At 45.5% G+C, this 16,888-nt stretch overlaps 1 protein-coding gene across 3 annotated transcripts in view; it reads right to left on the bottom strand.

Moving 5' to 3' along the window:
• Positions 1 to 16,436, bottom strand: part of RABGEF1 (RAB guanine nucleotide exchange factor 1) — a 28,253-nt gene extending 11,817 nt beyond the window's left edge. Inside the window, exons 1-5 of one of the 3 annotated variants that reach the window (XM_061562036.1) lie at positions 16,301 to 16,436; positions 10,548 to 10,737; positions 9,684 to 9,844; positions 7,055 to 7,227; positions 4,625 to 4,712 (exon numbers count right to left, since the gene is read on the bottom strand). In XM_061562036.1, coding sequence (XP_061418020.1) covers positions 4,625 to 4,712; positions 7,055 to 7,227; positions 9,684 to 9,844; positions 10,548 to 10,726 — 601 coding nt within the window. In that variant the 5' untranslated portion in view covers positions 10,727 to 10,737; positions 16,301 to 16,436. Of the gene's footprint in view, positions 1 to 4,624; positions 4,713 to 7,054; positions 7,228 to 9,683; positions 9,845 to 10,547; positions 10,738 to 16,219 lie in introns of all 3 variants that reach the window. The other 2 variants (XM_061562037.1, XM_061562035.1) reach the window with 2 other exon arrangements.
• Between the last annotated feature and the right edge of the window lie 452 nt (positions 16,437 to 16,888).

The raw sequence follows: 16,888 nt of genomic DNA on the forward strand, positions 1-16,888 counted from the left end.
AATATAAAACGGAGGCAAATTGACATCTACAAGTACTCATATTCTGTATATAAAATTACACTAATAAGTTAACCATTTCTATGTGCGTATCTCCATGTGTGCACATCCTGTGTATCTATGCTTGCGTGTGTGAACCCAAATGGTCATTCAAGTACTACACATCAACCTCAATGCCCCAAGGAAGTGGATTAATGAAAGCAACATGCTTTAACAGACCTTTGCATAACAATGCAGCGCTGTCGTTCTTGGTATTTAGTTGTTATTCTGTGAAGGTTTTTGGTGAATACCTGATGGATTGAAGGAAATATGCCATGGCTATGTGTGCAGATCTGGAGCCATTAATAACTACAAAAAAATTCTCTAAAATGTTAGCAGTGTTGTTTGCCAGCCAGAGCAACCCTTTAAACGCACGTAACAGTCAATCGGGAATGGGGGGGGGGTGGCACACACAGAGAACCAGGAAAACCCCACAGAGGCAAGGGCCGTGCACTCAAGAAGTCGGACACGATGCCAGCACAGGAAAAAATAAAAATCCAACCCAGGCGTGCACACAAGACGCCGCTGCCCTTACTCTCCCTGGCCGCCGTGTTGGACTGCCGGCGCTGCGCGTGCCACGGCTGGGCTATGGGCTCCGCCGCGCTGCGGCCCAGGGAACTGCGGCGTCGCAGCGCGCTCAACCAGGAGACGCGAGCCTCCTCCGCGGGCTCCGTAGGCCCGACGCCGTCGCCGCCGCCGCCGCACGCCGCCCCCTCGACGCGAGCCGCCTCTACCATGCCACCCCGACAAGTTAGCGGCGACTCCCCCCATGGGCGAGGGGGAACGTGGGAACACGCGGGGGACATTGTGGGGCCACGGCGTCAACGTCTCCTCAGATTGGTCGATTGATCTTGTAACTTACACCCCTTGGCGAACCTACTGCCGGATTAAGTGGCTCGTTTAAAGGGCAATTTTTTTTTTATTCCACGAAAGATTAATTACACAATACATCTGTTAACCCGTAAAAACAAATACACACTGAGCTACTGCGTAGCCCGCACCTCCGATGAGCATGGTTGGCTACGTACGGTGCGAAAGTTCAACATACATACATTTAAACAAATTAATAATGAAAAATAATTATTACTGTGGATTTCACACCTGATGATGATTGCTTGTGTTGCAGTCGAAACGTCGTGATAATTTTTATTGTTTCATATTTTTATTATTTTATTATTTCCCTTCTACGTGACTTTACCGAAAGAACCAACGATAAAAATTTATAATGAGTTTGGTAGATTTTTTTTTTTTACAGCTCATAACATTAGCAATTTTTCCAGCATCACCTGCTCTGGGTCAGCCCTGAGTGTGTTACAAGCACTATCAAGTGGGCCACAATCCCTCAGCGGATGGAGCAGAGATCTGCATCATGACAGCTGTTTCGCTAATTTCGCAAGAAGCCGGCTACTTTACAAGTCATCTGGGATAAGCGGGAAAAGAGAACTGGTTGCACGTGCATGATTAAACTTCCGTTCTTTGAAAATACAAATTTAAATAAGGAGGCATTTGTTTTTAACACCATTGGGAGGCCGCAGACCCAAAGGCCCAAAATGTCAAAAAGCCAGCAACAAACAGCACTCTCAAAGTTGCTAGAGATAAAAGTTAATTGACATTAATGAAAAATGGGGGGCGCACATTGAATTTGTATTTATTTAAATATATACAAATATTTACCGGACACCCTATAATGCTTTGGTGAATTGATGACTTTTTACCACTCGTAATTGGTATTCAATTTAAGAATAAATAATTACTTTAATAGTGTGGTAAAATGGTAGTGCTTTGATTTGCTGTAAACCCATTACATACAATATATACTTGTCAACAAACATCACATTTTAACCATAATATCGGTTTCTTGGGTTCGATCGCTTAACAACAAATGTGTCGTTAAACCCGCCACCACCCGACTAGGACAACAAACCGGTGTGTTGGAGAGCAAATCCACAATATTTACAACCACATTTTAAACACACGATTTGATGCATATATGTCGCGCTTAATCATCTATAGTATTTGCTTATTAATGAGTAAAAATTACACTGAATTATATAAACAAAAACATTAACATTGGTAAATATGTAGTACTCAAAAGATGTCGTGACAGGTCACGTGACTGTCGATGACACGTAAATATATTCTTTTTTTATTTCTAGCGCTGCGACTCGTCACCAACGATCGCCAGTTCCGCTTTTTTACGACGACGAGAGCTCGATGCTCGGGACTGCAGCGGAGCACTGAGCGATGCCTCGAATGGAAAATGAAAACGCAATCTCCCAAAAAAAGATCCCTGACCGTGGGAAAACAGATGGGGTCATGAGAGGCAAGGCGCGGTGCTAGTTTGCCCCTAGAATTGAATCTGCCAACCTTATCTCCAGTGTAAAGATTGCCACGATATTTTTACTTCCACACAGCTATGATTATTGAAAAGGTCTTCTCACAGCTTTGCTGACTCTTCTTTTTCATTACACAATCCCACCCAGCGCAAAGCAAGAATAAAGGGCGTTTCCATAATTGAGTACCAACAGAACGTGCTGTATAAAACACGCAAATAACACGAGTCATTGTGAGACATATACGAGAAACACCAGCATCCGACAACCAAGGGAAGTGATGTCCACGTAACGCAACCGATGGGGTTACGGCTCATAACGTATCGCGAGCCTTGCGGTTGAAATTTGCGCAACGTAGCTTCTCACGTGGAACGCTCGCATTTACGCTCCGGAGCAGCTTGCGTGCTCAAGGCATTCTGTGCTGGGAAATCAACACATTTGTGCAGTAGGCAGTTTTGCCCGGACTTGCTTTCCCTCCCTGCCAATGCATGAATGAAATCACTTCTTTTGAAGACAAGCGAGAACATATTTGTACGTACGGGACCCCGTATTGTCACGGGGACATGGGAGGATCGTTTCTACTCTTGCGGTCAACGACTCGAGAGACCGAGCGACTAAATTAATGTCGGGGACAAAGTCCTTTTCCGCCAATTTCCACCACTGTGTTTAATCAGGAGCTGTTCATCATTTGGATTATTTGGCTGCTATAAATTCCCACGCGATTAGCCACTTCATTGAGCTATCATCTGTTGTGGCCAGGTCGCTTCTGAATAAGAAGCTAATAGTTCAGTGGGCTTTACCTGGTAACTTAAAAATTGTTTAGATGTACTTGTATTTTTTTAGTGATTTGCTTACCTTTTCGAAACTTTGCACTCCTATCGTGTTTTTGTATTGTTTGTTGTTGTCACTTTATGACCAACCCCAACTGGACACGTGTTGAAAAAGAGCTTTATAGCTTATCGGATTCCTAGAGTATAAATAATGATACTAATTCTGAAAACAATTGTATGGGGGCTATCCCCATGAGAGCTTTTATTGAGCTCTCATGCTTTACTCAGTGTGCTGGGAAGTACAGGATGAGTATAAATGCAACACTTAAAGATAAAAGGTTAAAGTCGTGTCCTGCCCAATTGACCATGGGGCTGCACTCATCCTTTGTTTACAGATCTGAGCTGGTGGTGGAAATTCCACATTTCTTTGGTGGGGCAAGTCTGCACACAGAACCGTTGTTGATTTCCTGTCACACACAATATTGTCACCCGTCTATATTTGCACCTCCAATTAGCACGGTTGGCTACTTACTGTGCCAAAGAAGATCAACAATACATAAAGTACATATTGACCCCAGAGGATTAAGGGCTGATTTGACCCTTTACCAGGGGTTGGACTGGGAGAACCTTGAGTGCAAGTTGTGGGCCCTACCACCCGCTCCGTGTACACTACAACGATACCATCATTCCTAAAATTTGACATTTGACTTTAACGACGTACCATGCGGCGGGTACGCACTGGTACAGCAATGACAATTCATAATAAAAACGTAAACGCTATCCTTTGAATGCATTTCAGGATACCACGCAAATCACGCAAGTCATACAAGCTGTGTAGCCTTATGCCATTGTCCTGAGCATATATGAATTATTTATAGATTTTGGGGGAGGGGGGCGGGTTTCACGATCCTGAATTGTGCCGTCATTCATTTTTTATTATCCGCAATATCTCGTGTTTGGCGAGATGCACTTTGCCGACGCGGCGTTGCCCGCTCAGCGGGCGCAGCGGGGACCGCCGTATCACGCACAAGCAGAAAGGAGCCTCTGCGGCGGTGTTTACGCGTCGGTGCATAAAGCAGGAAGCACGAGACAGAATTCCTGAGCTGCAGCGGCCACCCTCTAGACACCCCCACGAATTAAATCGGCTCATGCGAACGAGCGAGGGAGCGAGCGCACGAGTATTGAAGCCCCTGCAGCTTTGCGCCGCGTTATTGAATGCGCGTACACGCGGGCGCGCGCGGAGTGGCCAGCCCAATGCTGTCGGCATTTTTCATTAAAGTCACGTCAAAGTAATTAGGCACATCCCGTAAGTGAATTTCATGTTGTCAAAGCCCAAGTTCTTTTTGCCTAGCATACAAGATTGAAAATGACATCTCCAAGAGGTTTCATTATTTATCAATGATTGAGCCTCGTATTAAGCACCCGGGAGTCCTGAATGGTGAGTGCTGGTCAAGCCAACCCGGCAGTAACGCGGCGTGAAAGTACCTTTGAAGACAGAGTGACATTGCAGCCGCTCGGCCATGGTCTGGTAAAAGTCTTGTACGAAGTCCGACTGTGCTTCAATGCTCTTGTCCTTTAAAAATAAAAACACACAAATGAACAGAGGTGTTAAAATACAACTTCAATCCATTAGTGACAACTGCGCTTTGTTTAGTCAAGATAGGCTGCACATCAGTTCAAATGCGCGATTCCGCTTTGCTAACAAACTGCGGTTGGTAAAAGGCAGTCAACGCAGGAGTTCACACACTGAGTGCTAACAAAAAACGATCCACAGACCACAATGCACAGACCACCCCCCATGTGGCATCGCACAATGGGCGGGTGTCATGTCAATATTGCATTACCGCACATATTACATTACACGCACATACAGTACTGCGTGTAACACTGCCGCCTTCTCAAAGAGCAGGCTTGGTGCAATTCTGGAAGCGTCTCAATGAACACAGGGCGATTCTTACACACAATGTACGTAGGTATGTTGAAATTCTTTTGCACCGTACGTATCCAACCATGCTAATTGGCAGTACGGGGGAAGGACAACAAACAAAAAAGGCAAAAAGCAGTTCTAAAGAAATGAGTTTTCAATCTAGATTTAAAAGTGCATAGCTCCAGCGGCTTCCTAATATTGGAAGGTAGAGCATTCCAGATGGCTGCAAAAGCACATCTGAAAACGTGCGATGCGGTGACCATCTTTGTTAGATGGCTGGCCAAAAGCCGCTGTGGGGATGACCAGGGTTCGCGTGATGGTTTATGCTCCTTGACGAGATTAGTGCGCTATTGTGGTTCATTTGTGGCAAGCACTGTGTGTAATGAGCGCAACTGGAAGCCAAGACGGACATCTGGCCTGTGCTTGTGAACCTCACAACTGTGGTGGTGGGACAGCCCAAAGAGCTTTTGTAGTAAGGCAGTTCTTCCTGGTTTACACATAATAAACCTTTACATCTCATCAATACGATCCCAAGCCGTCTAATCAGAAAGCAATGCCATCTGCCACGCATCAACCTGCCTTCATGCATCCCCTTCGTGTCGTGACGATGATACGCATCATTACGGCAGGAAAGCTGGCAGTGACACCAGAGGCTTTCAAATGTCTGTCTAAAAGAGAGCACCAGCCTGCGCCCTGTGGTTGTCCATTTGGAGTGGTTTCTTAAGGTTTTGCCCAACCACTGTATGTGTGCATGTACGCTGAGCTTATTTCGCACCGTACATAGCCAACCGTGCTAATCGGTGCTGCAGGAGGAGAACAAACTAAGTGTGCGTGCGAAGCTTTGAGATGTGTGTATGACTAACTGGCAAGCAGGTATTTATGCACCCATTAATCTATGAAATATAATAATTTACTTTCACCAAAAACTGAAATTGTTCAAGATAGCCGAAATATAATTGATGTAGATTATATAAGAAAAAGAGATTCAAAAGTTACATTTAGGATAAAATCACAAACAAAACTGCATAAGTGAGATTTAAAAAAAGCATACCAATGAGATGTTCAATCCATTTTTAAATCAGATGACCGGAATCATGGACATTCATCGAATCGCAATAGAGGATAGTCATTACTGCCTACTAAATTGAGCAACAATTTAAATGTTACAATTAGGTTATAGATTAAAAGTGATTTTAAAAAATATGATTGTTACACACACAATTCAATGCATGTATGTATATTCTTAATAAAATAATATAATTAATATATTATTTTATTATTTTCCTTCTACGTGACTTTACCGAAAGAACCAAGACTATGAATCCCTGCAGTCACGAAAGCTTTAAATAAATAAATAAAACATGTATGTGTGTTGAACTTCTTTCGCACCGTACGTAGCCAACCGTTCTAATTGGAGGTGCCAGGGAAGGACAACAAAACTAAACACAAAAAACTGTTCTAAAGAAATGAGTTTTCAATCTAGATTGTGGCTTCCTAATATCTGAATAAAGAGCATTCCAGACGGCCGCAGAAGCACATATGAAAATGCAGCGACCGCTGCCAAAAGTGGCTGCGAAGACGACCAGAGTTGGCGTGATGACTTATGCTATTTGAGATCAGCAAGGCATTGTGGTTCATTTGTGGCAAGCACTTTGTGTGTAATGAGCGTGATCTTATAACGTATTCATTCGGCAACCGGAAAGCCAATGCACCTCAGTGTGCACTGGATGGACATTGCCAAATCTTGCAGTACCCGTCACGACACATGCCAAAGAATAATGTAAGTATCCCGAAGAAAATAATAAGATTCTACGGCTTTGTGTTTAGTGTGCTGTCCCTCCCTCCGCACCTCCGATTAGCACGGTTGGCGACATGGTGCGAAAGTTCAACAATACACGCCTACAATTGAAGCCCGGGATCGCTGCGGTATGGGCCTGCCACGAGAAGCAAGCGAGCGCGCTCCGCCGTAATCGCCACGCCGCCCGTACCCTCTTGAGCTGCATGCCCTCGATGCAGGCGCGGCAGCGCTTGTAGATGTCCTGCGCCGCCGGCTTGCGCAGCAGCTTCAGGAAGTCGGTGAACTCGCCGGCCACGCGCTGGCTCTCCAGGCTCTGCTGACGCATCACTGGGCGGCTATCCGGAGGCCTGGAATCCGGCACGTCTGACCGATCGCGACACGCCCGTCCGTTACACGCACGTTTCATCAGCATCGTGTGTGTTGTTCTTGTTGGTGGTTGGATTTCTTCAACATGCATCCACATGTGTTTCTCACACAGCTGCTATTATGGCTCTCAAACTATTATATAAGAGGGTTTATAAAGACAATTTTTTCAAGACATCACCAGTTTCGAATGGTGATGTAATATTTTGCATGGACGCATGATGACGTGACCGTTACAGCTGATGGTAACATTACCATATCACTTTCATAGTATATATATATATTTCATTTTTGCATTAGCTTAATACGCTTCCCAAATGTGTCCACATTTATACGGTGGTATCCATCTCTCAATAGAGAATGCACCGCTGACTTAAATGAACATCGGAAGAATGACGATCTTGGTGACCGATGGATGAAGATGCTCCCCGATTGGATCTGGACTCTCGACTCTGGGACTAAGAGGGCTAGTGCTCTACCGAGCGAGCCACCCCAGCTGTTAAGGGCCAGGGTCACCAGGGCCATTAGCCCCTTTTGCAGTCAGAAAGGACTCATCCAGCCAAATCTTCTACAATACCAATAGGCATGTAATGATTTTTGTAAGAATCCATAAGGGAATGTTAATCAGGATAATCACGCCTTTCATATCATGCCCTCTTGTAATGCCACTGTGTCTCAGAGTGCTTTACATCTCAAACGTTTGAAAGGGAACCTGCAGTGGCAGCTGTCCGTGTAAACGGGCATTAATCTGTCCGTTGGGGGCAAAGGGATTGCAATGATGAACCCAATCTGTGGGTCATTTTCGAATTTGGTCATATTTGGACCGTGGTGCCGGCACTAACCATTGCGATTTAAGCCGATAGAGCGTATTATCACGGCTATGACACACACAGTAATAATCAGGGCGACCGCTGGGTTCAAATAAGAAACCTCTGCATCTAGCGACGAACGAGGGACCGCTGGTGGTGGGCTAACGACACATTTATATTTACGCGATCTAACCCAAAAAAAAAACTTTCTTGTGGATACTGGTTGCGAAAGTATATGTGTTAAACAGGCCACGTCACTGTGCATCTCCTCTCGTCACACCCACTACCCACATATCTCGCTTCCATGCACGCAACGTGCAACGGCAGAACACGCACGCAATTATCTGCATTTGAATGGAGAAGTCTGGGTAACGTGGCGCTGTGAGCTTCCCGACACAGGGACAAATTATAATGTAATGGGACAGGGAAGAAAGAAAAATGTGAACTCTGAAAATCTTCAAAGGGCTCATTCAGCTACACAAGTTGAGTTTCATAATCTGCACATGTTCTGATTGCTGCATGGCGATTGCTGCCGGGTAACAATGATACAGAGACAATGTTACGTACGGTTGTGTTTTGGCATGGTCAACGTCGGTCTTGTTTACGGTTTGCTTATTATAGTTGATATGTCTAGGTTAGATTTTTATTGTATGTTACTCCACAACTTTTAAACGTTGGAAATTTTTTTAAAATTATATTTAGATGGTATAAAAATAAGAAAAAACAGAAGATGTCAGAATTGAAATTAACTTGATTCTCGTGGACAAAACCCAACATTTCATAGATGGCTCTATCCTTAGTGAACACAGCATTCTGTAATAATGCAACATTGCCAGAGGCCAAAGCTAATTATAGGCAAAAACAAGACAGCTGGCAATACAAAAATATAGTTTGGGAGGTAGACTGACACATGGAGATCAGAAACATGGACATTGACCAAGAAATGTAACAATGCTGCAAATTACACGAATTACATAATGCGTGGAAAGATGCATGTATGGCAGGCAGAAAGCGAAAAGTTACATATCAGGGAGCGAACGCAAATTGGAGATATCATATTGACTGTTCAGACAAGCACCACCTTGCCTTGGGTCGGTCACACCGCTGCAAGGGATAATGGTGAATGGATGCAACTGATGATGGAACAGCGGCCTATGGAGAGAATGCACCTGAGACGATGATCACCCAGGTGGTGAAACGACGAGATCAGAGATCAAGTCATGCAGGAGTGACACAGATCTTGGTGTCACGGGACCATCATATGGGATGGTGCTGTCATGGGGAAGGGATTTGGTAAGCCTTCATCCTGTAGTGGATTAATCTCTGGCTGATAATTAAAGGGTGCTTCAAAGAAAATGTTAACACTTATATGGGACTATCGCTTTTAATGGAAAAAGAACGGATAATAGACTGTAACATGATAACAAAAGTATGTTAATAGCTTCAAAAAGTCAACGAGTCTCCACTTGTTCGCCATCTTTGTCAACGCGTGCATGGAATCTTCTCCAGGTGGTCTCTCCAGAGCCCGGAGCCACATTTCTTGTGGTATTGTTGCAAATTCTCAGAAGCGTTCACATGTTTTTCAAGAACCCCTGTATTAAATGACAAAAATGTAATTTCGAGTTTAATGCGACGAGAGTCAAAAACCTTTCTTTGGCGGGGTCTTGGAAGCCGAGAAGAACTTCTTGACAGTGTTGACCTTGCTCGTCTTTTCCTGGGTCTTCTTCTCCTCGAACTTGGCGAACGTGATGGGCTGGGAGCTGCCGCTGGGGTTGCCGGCGTACGCCTCATCCTCCTCTCGCTGGAGCCTGCGACACGGCACGGCGCACGGATCACGACGCAGGTCCGGCCATCGCGCGACCTCTCGATGAGGTTTAGCGGTGTCACTTTAATGCAATAACGTTGCACGAAGCAATGCTGGCTGCACGTGTTGTTCAGTTTCGCATGGGCCGCAACATTGTTCGAACCTCGATTCAAATGCGTCACCACTGGACAAGCAACAAGCATGTCGTCATCATAGCGGTGGGAAATCCACTGAACATCGGCTACGGCAGAGAATACTGCCTGGCCAAAAACGACCTACAGAAGAGGTTTCAATGTTGAGCCTGACAGTCAAGAGCCAAACTACAGGAACTGCCAACTGCACTGATAGAGTGAACCCAGATTTGTTTTTGGAGTAGATTGTTTCAGGACACAAAATTTAACTATACAGCAAGAAAAAGCGAGCAGTCTTACTATCCCAGCTTGGATCTGTCCATACAGCCTCTCAATGCTCAAGGGGACATCGAGCAGCCTCCACATCCTTTCCTTAACGGAAGGCTTTGGGTGCATTGAGGGGAAGGCTGACACGCTCGTCGAGCACTCTATCCGAAAACACCTGAGGCTAAAAATGTCGCGAGGGTACGTGAAAGTAGCACGAGGCATGCATTGTGATCGGAGGCGTTTACTATCTGACAGAACCCAGTGGGGGTGCGACTGCAGTGCCTGCTGTAGCTGTGGGTTCCCGCAGACCTCTCAGCAAGCTCGCGATCCTCCTGGATCTGCCTCTGGCGCGCTTTGTTGTACTCCTCGCGCCAGCACTTGGAACAGAAGCCCTGCCACGCCGGGTTGCCATAGTAACCGCATCCCTTCTTGCACAGAAGCTCCGACTGGTCCACGTGAATGCCCTTGCGCACCGTGCGGACACTCATTTTCGACACCCCTGCATTCCCACACAACCACGCGCGCCTTCAGTCTCTCCCGCAGGCACACACCGTCACCGCTGTCCGTCGCGCCCAGGCACGTGTAATGGAACGAGGGCAGGCAGAGAAGCAAAACAAAAAACAAAGCACCCACTCTCATCATCAGATTCCAGAACAGTTTCAAAGGCATGATCATGAAATATTTCTTTGTACTCTGGAAAAGGAGTCCATCTCGGATGGAGCACGGGGATTACGCAGTTCAGAGCGAGACCATCTTCAGTCAAGTCTGACTTCAAACCTTCATCAGGGGTGGACATGCCCAGCTAACCTCAGAACCCACATTTCAAGCAGTGTTCTTCACTAATTTTCAGAGGGGGGCCACTTTCGCTAATAAGATATCATCAATGTCAGGGTCACCACCACATTTGAAACCATTGGGGTTTGACAGCACGATGGGGTGTTTTCACATTTGCGTATATTGTCGGGGGCCGTACATCAAGAGGCCAGTGGCCCACGGGCCTTGCAATGAACAACACTGATTTAAAGATCTCTGTTCCTCTATCACTGAGGGGTAACGCGACCTTGTGACGAGCCACAATTTCAGAGCCAGTCTCGGGCAACTGTGGCATGACCTCCACACCACGATTTTCTATTTAGAACACATTGATAATGAGATTAAAAAGCACAACATTACGAATACCAAACGATGCCATTATTGCTTGCCTCATAAATTTAAGCTATGACAGCGACACAAATGTGCCATGAGAATCGGTGCTCATGCTACGGCTGCCTCAAGACTGGTTACGCAGGTGTGATTTGTCACGAGGTGTGGTTCCTTCTCAGTGGTGGAGCTACAGATGACCTTTAAATACCGGTTCTGAAGGCCGCAGGATGTGCGTCTACCTTCCTGAAGGTTCGTAGGGCCAGTGCATGTCAGTGGGACTGAGACCGATCAGGATTGTAACTATCTCTGTGCTCTCATCTTGTACACACGTACCTAGAATGTGTTTTGTGGCTATCTGTTTGTGAGAATAATATACTTTGAAGTAACGGTTAATAGAATAGCACTCACACTCTAGTGAGAACACTGCAAAGTTATCTGCATATATTTCAACGTCAATGCAGTGATAATATTAAAACACGTCCTGGTGACATGCGTGGCTGTAACTTTCATGTATATTTTTGTTCATTCACAATTTTGAAATTTGCGTTAGACAGCCTGGGTCACAGCCTAGCAAAGTGTCTACAAGGTAAGAACTATTATCATTGTATTTATTTCATAGCTACTGCTATGAATACGGCAGTAGACATCAGTTAGGATAGTAACATCTCATATGCCTCTCAGAATATGATATCTCCAGGGGTCAACTCAGTCCATCATCATCATCATTCCTTGAGGGTCGATAAAATGGAACCCACTTTTGTGGGAACTTAACAGTGGTGGCCATATAGAGAAGATGGTTCCCATCAAGGTAATAATCTATAGTTTAGACTTAAAGCTTTCGTGACTTGCAGGAATTCATATTCTTTGGGTCTTTTTTTTCCTGCCTCAATAGCTCACCCACTATATTTTTTCACTTGATGATGATGATTGCTTGTATTACGATTGAAACATCGTGATATTTTTATTATTTTTCTATCTACGTGGCTTTACCGAAAGACCCAAAGAATACTCTATAGTTTAGTTGTAATATGGGCAATCCAACACGAGTTCAGGAACAACAGAGATACGCATCTTCCAACACTCGTTTGTAACGACTCTTGTGAATTATACAATATATACACTGACATGCACAGTGCTCCGTGCAGCGTAAAAAAGCCTAACTCATACACCAGGCACTTTGTTGCAAATATGCATTTTGTGGCCTCAGCCGAATCATTTTCAGTTTTTTTCATTTATTAGGTATAACCCTGTGAGCCATGGGGCTCTTGACTCGGGTGCAACCGCAACAAAACAAAAACATGAACAAGAAACATCTTAAAGTGACTACACGCAACAGAAAAATCCTGGAAAAACAACAACATAGGACTGTGCAGTTGCTGTGGCTATAATCGATAGATTATTGACAAGGTTCATTAACCCAGGGCAAAGCGTCTAGGTTATTATGCATTCAAATGTGACCATGTTTACACAGGTGGCTTACCCGGATATCGCTCCATTATCAATGACCTACAGATGAAAGGTTGTTTCAACTGGACTAACGGTAGAATATTTAATTAAGTTTTCCCCACGTGAAGACACATGCAGTCAGAAACCCCACGTGCAGTTTGTAATATTAAACACCACCAACAAGTGTGCGTTGAGTTGTCAGGCACAAAAAAAAGCATCTGCTTTTGAAATGGAAGATATTTAATACATGTTCATCACTGACAACTCTTGTGGGAGGAAAGCATATCACGAAGAGAAGCCCCATGAATACCAGAGCATATCACTCCAAATTCGAGATGCAGAACATGTAAACAACCGATTTGTCGCATTCTGTTCTACTGGACATCACACTTGATTTCATGAAATCAACGTGATGTCAAGTATTGATGAACGAGCTCCTTTGGAGTTCGTAAGTGGCACTCTCAATACTTCTACGAGGCTATTATTAAAGAGACGAATGTGGTCTCGGTGCACAATTTCCTGGTCGGAAAGAGCACCTACAGCATCTAAAAACTTCACTTGCGCTCAGTTGTGTGCTCGCACATCAGCGATCAACGCTGACAATGCGTGAAAAGTACGCAGTCTGTCCAACAGCCAAAAGACATCTGGAAAGCCCACGGCCTTAACGCCGGGTTGAGGGCTGGGAGTGCAGGCTCAATGAGTCTCCCATATAAATAAAGCATTCGCATTTATACAATTTCAGTTCGCGTCCAACGGGATGATGGCCATCGCTAAGCTATCTAAAACGTGTGCAGTTATCGATCTTGATGACGACGAAGACTGTGTGGATCATGAGAATGGTAAGGGCAGTGGTGGTGTGAGTGGTGATGACAGGAGGGCTTAAATTCCCAATAAATATTCCCCCGTACCTGGTCGACTACAATAGGCACTTGACTATTAGACGTAGTTATATCACGATGTATGCTGTATGTGGTGTGCCGGGTCCGGAAATATTTTCTAAACAGACCGACAGCTGAAATAAATTATTGCATGACAGAGTGAATGATGGTAGGAAATGGTGAGGAAGATGACAGCGAGAATGAAGATGACAATAAGGGTGTTGTGTGATGTGTGGAAGATAATAGCAATGTTTATGACAGCATTGGTGAGGATAGTAAGGATAATTTCGTGAATGATGGCAGGAAGGGAACTGATAGTAGATGACAATGGTGGGAATGAGGATTATTTTGGTGGCGAGGTGTTAACTACCTCACCTAGTATACAGGTGGTCCGTGGGTTCAATCCTGACCCTGACACCTGAATATTTGGAGTTTGCATGTTCTCCCCGTGGTCACGTGGATTTTTCTCCGGGTCCTCTGGTTTTCCCTCCACATTTAGAAACATGCTTTTCGAGTATTTGGCTGCTACAAATGTCCAAGTGAGAAGCCACTTCGTTGAGCTATCGTGTGAGGCCAAGGTCGCTTCTGAAAAATAGTTATAGAGCTCAATGGGCCTTACCTGGTAAAAATAATAAAAAAAATTGCTTATAATGTATTTAGATGCTTTATAAATCCTACTTGGATTGTATGATGTCATGGCGTGATTAATATGATGTTGGGAAACTTGGCCGAACTCTTGACTCGGTGAATCTTTTCCCGGGTAAACAATCGTAATATCATTTTTTTAAAAGATCAATAATGACGGGTTGGATTTGAGTCGAGCCTGGCAAGTGAAATCGGTGCCCTCAGAGGACTCCTCTTAGAGACGAATCTCAGCTAACCGACACTAAACACGAGTGTTCACCGAACTACAGCAAATAATGATACCGTAGTGATGCCATCAACGTGTTCAGTCAAAAGTCAATGTACAGTACAGTGCATGTGCTCGGACACTAAAATAAGCTCTGGGTGGCACTCATAGGTAGATTGGCCTTGATTCGGCGCTGGAAATTCCCCATTCATTGGGGGCGTCAGTAACACCCATAGGACAAACACTGTTGACTTCTCACAAAGTGGTACCCCCAACCCCATTCGATTGATTCTGGATGATGAAGACGATGGCTGTGGTTGATCCCTGGCTGGGATTTCACCCCCTCCTCCATGACCTTTATGGAGTCGAGTTGCTTAAATTTAACGTCACCAACATCACTGCGAATATATCATTATCAACCACATCACCATTTACCCACTCAATCATCGTCCATACCACCACCATGCACGGTAGCTTAATCTCATCATCACCATCATCATTCTTCTACGTCTCATAAAAAATGACATTGTGAAAAGTCAATAGCATATCTTCAACAAATGAATGTCAACATGGGAGAATTGAGTCACTGCCAATTGAAGCCAACTTCAACACTGAAAAGGCTTTTGGTTACGGTGAGGATTAAAGAGGAGCGAGGGGTTAGCGTTAGTTCGTGATTGGGTTAGTGTTATGGGTTAGTGTTATGGGTTAGTTAGCGGCAGTGTTAGTCAGAATCTCAATATGTATTTACACTGGGGGAATCCGATGATAGCTATGACGCTCCAGTGGTATGGCTCGTGGTTGTGTTAGTTAATGGTATGGTTAGTGGTAGTGTTAGTTAGTGGTATGGTTAGTGGTAGTGTTAGTGGTATGGCTAGTGGTAGTGTTAGTTAGTGGTAGTGTTAGTTAGTGGTAGTGTTAGTTAGTGGTAGTTAGTGGTAGTGTTAGTTAGTGGTAGTGTTAGTGGTAGTGTTAGTTAGTGGTAGTGTTAGTTAGTGGTAGTGTTAGTGGCATGGTTAGTGGTAGTGTTAGTCAGTGGTAGTGTTAGTTAGTGGTAATGTTAGTTAGTGGTATGGTTAGTGGTAGTGTTAGTTAGTGGTAGTGCTAGTGGTATGGCTAGCGGTAGTGTTAGTTAGTGGTAGTGTTAGTTAGTGGTAGTGTTAGTGGTAGTGTTAGTGGTAGTGTTAGTGGCATGGTTAGTGGTAGTGTTAGTTAGTGGTAGTGTTAGTGGTAGTGGCATGGTCAGTGGTAATGTTAGTTAGTGATAGTGTTAGTTAATGGTATGGCTAGTGGTAGTGTTACTTAGTGGTAGTGTTAGTTAGTGGTAGTGTTAGTTAGTGATATGGTTAGTGGTAGTGTTAGTTAGTGGTAGTGTTAGTTAGTGGTATGGTTAGTGGTAGTGTTAGTGGTATGGTTAGTGCTAGTGTTAGTTAATGGTATGGCTAGTGGTAGTGTTACTTAGTGGTAGTGTTAGTTAGTGGTAATGTTAGTTAGTCGTAGTGTTAGTGGTATGGTTAGTGCTAGTGCTAGTTAATGGTATGGCTAGTGGTAGTGTTACTTAGTGGTAGTGTTACTTAGTGTTAGTTAGTGGTAGTGTTACAGTACTTAGTGTTGTGTTAAAGGGATTGCGGCCTAGCGAGTTTATCCGCGCGGCGCGCGATGCTCACCGGAGACGCGAGCCCACCCCCCTCCTCTCAGACGCGTTCGCGAGAGGCGCTGGCCCACACTGGGGCTGTCTCTCTCCTTACCCCCCGAGTCGTCTCCGTCTCTCTGAGGAACTCACGAGACTCGGAGACTCGGAGACGCCGCCGCCGCCGCTGCCGAGAGGAGGCCGCGACCTCAGGCGACGCGGGCAGCAGTCGACGACTTCCGCCTCGCGCCGCGCTCTCATTGGCCAGGAGGGAGAGGGTCACGTCACGTGCTCAGCGATTGGCTAAGAGGTCGTCACGTGAGACGGCTCGTGATTTTGTCAACACCCCTCTCACCCCCACCCCCCCACCATCATCCCCCCCGCCCACCATCATCCCCCCCGCCACCGTCACCACCCCCCACCATCACCCCCCCCACCATCACCCCCCCCACCATCACCCACCCCACCATCACCCCCCACCATCACCCCCCCCCCACCATCATCCCCCCCCCCACCATCACCCCCCCACCATCACCCCCCCCACCATCACCCACCCCACCATCACCCCCCCCCCCAACCACCCCCCACCATCACCCCCCCCCACCATCACCGGCTCGTGATTTTGTCAACACCCCTCTCACCCCCCCCACCATCATCCCCCCCCCACCATCACCCCCCCACCATCACCCACCCCCCACCATCACCC

Source organism: Lethenteron reissneri, chromosome 28, assembly GCF_015708825.2.
Source record: "Lethenteron reissneri isolate LAM-NWPU_2019-01 chromosome 28, ASM1570882v1, whole genome shotgun sequence".
Classification (NCBI taxonomy): Eukaryota; Metazoa; Chordata; class Hyperoartia; order Petromyzontiformes; family Petromyzontidae; genus Lethenteron; species Lethenteron reissneri.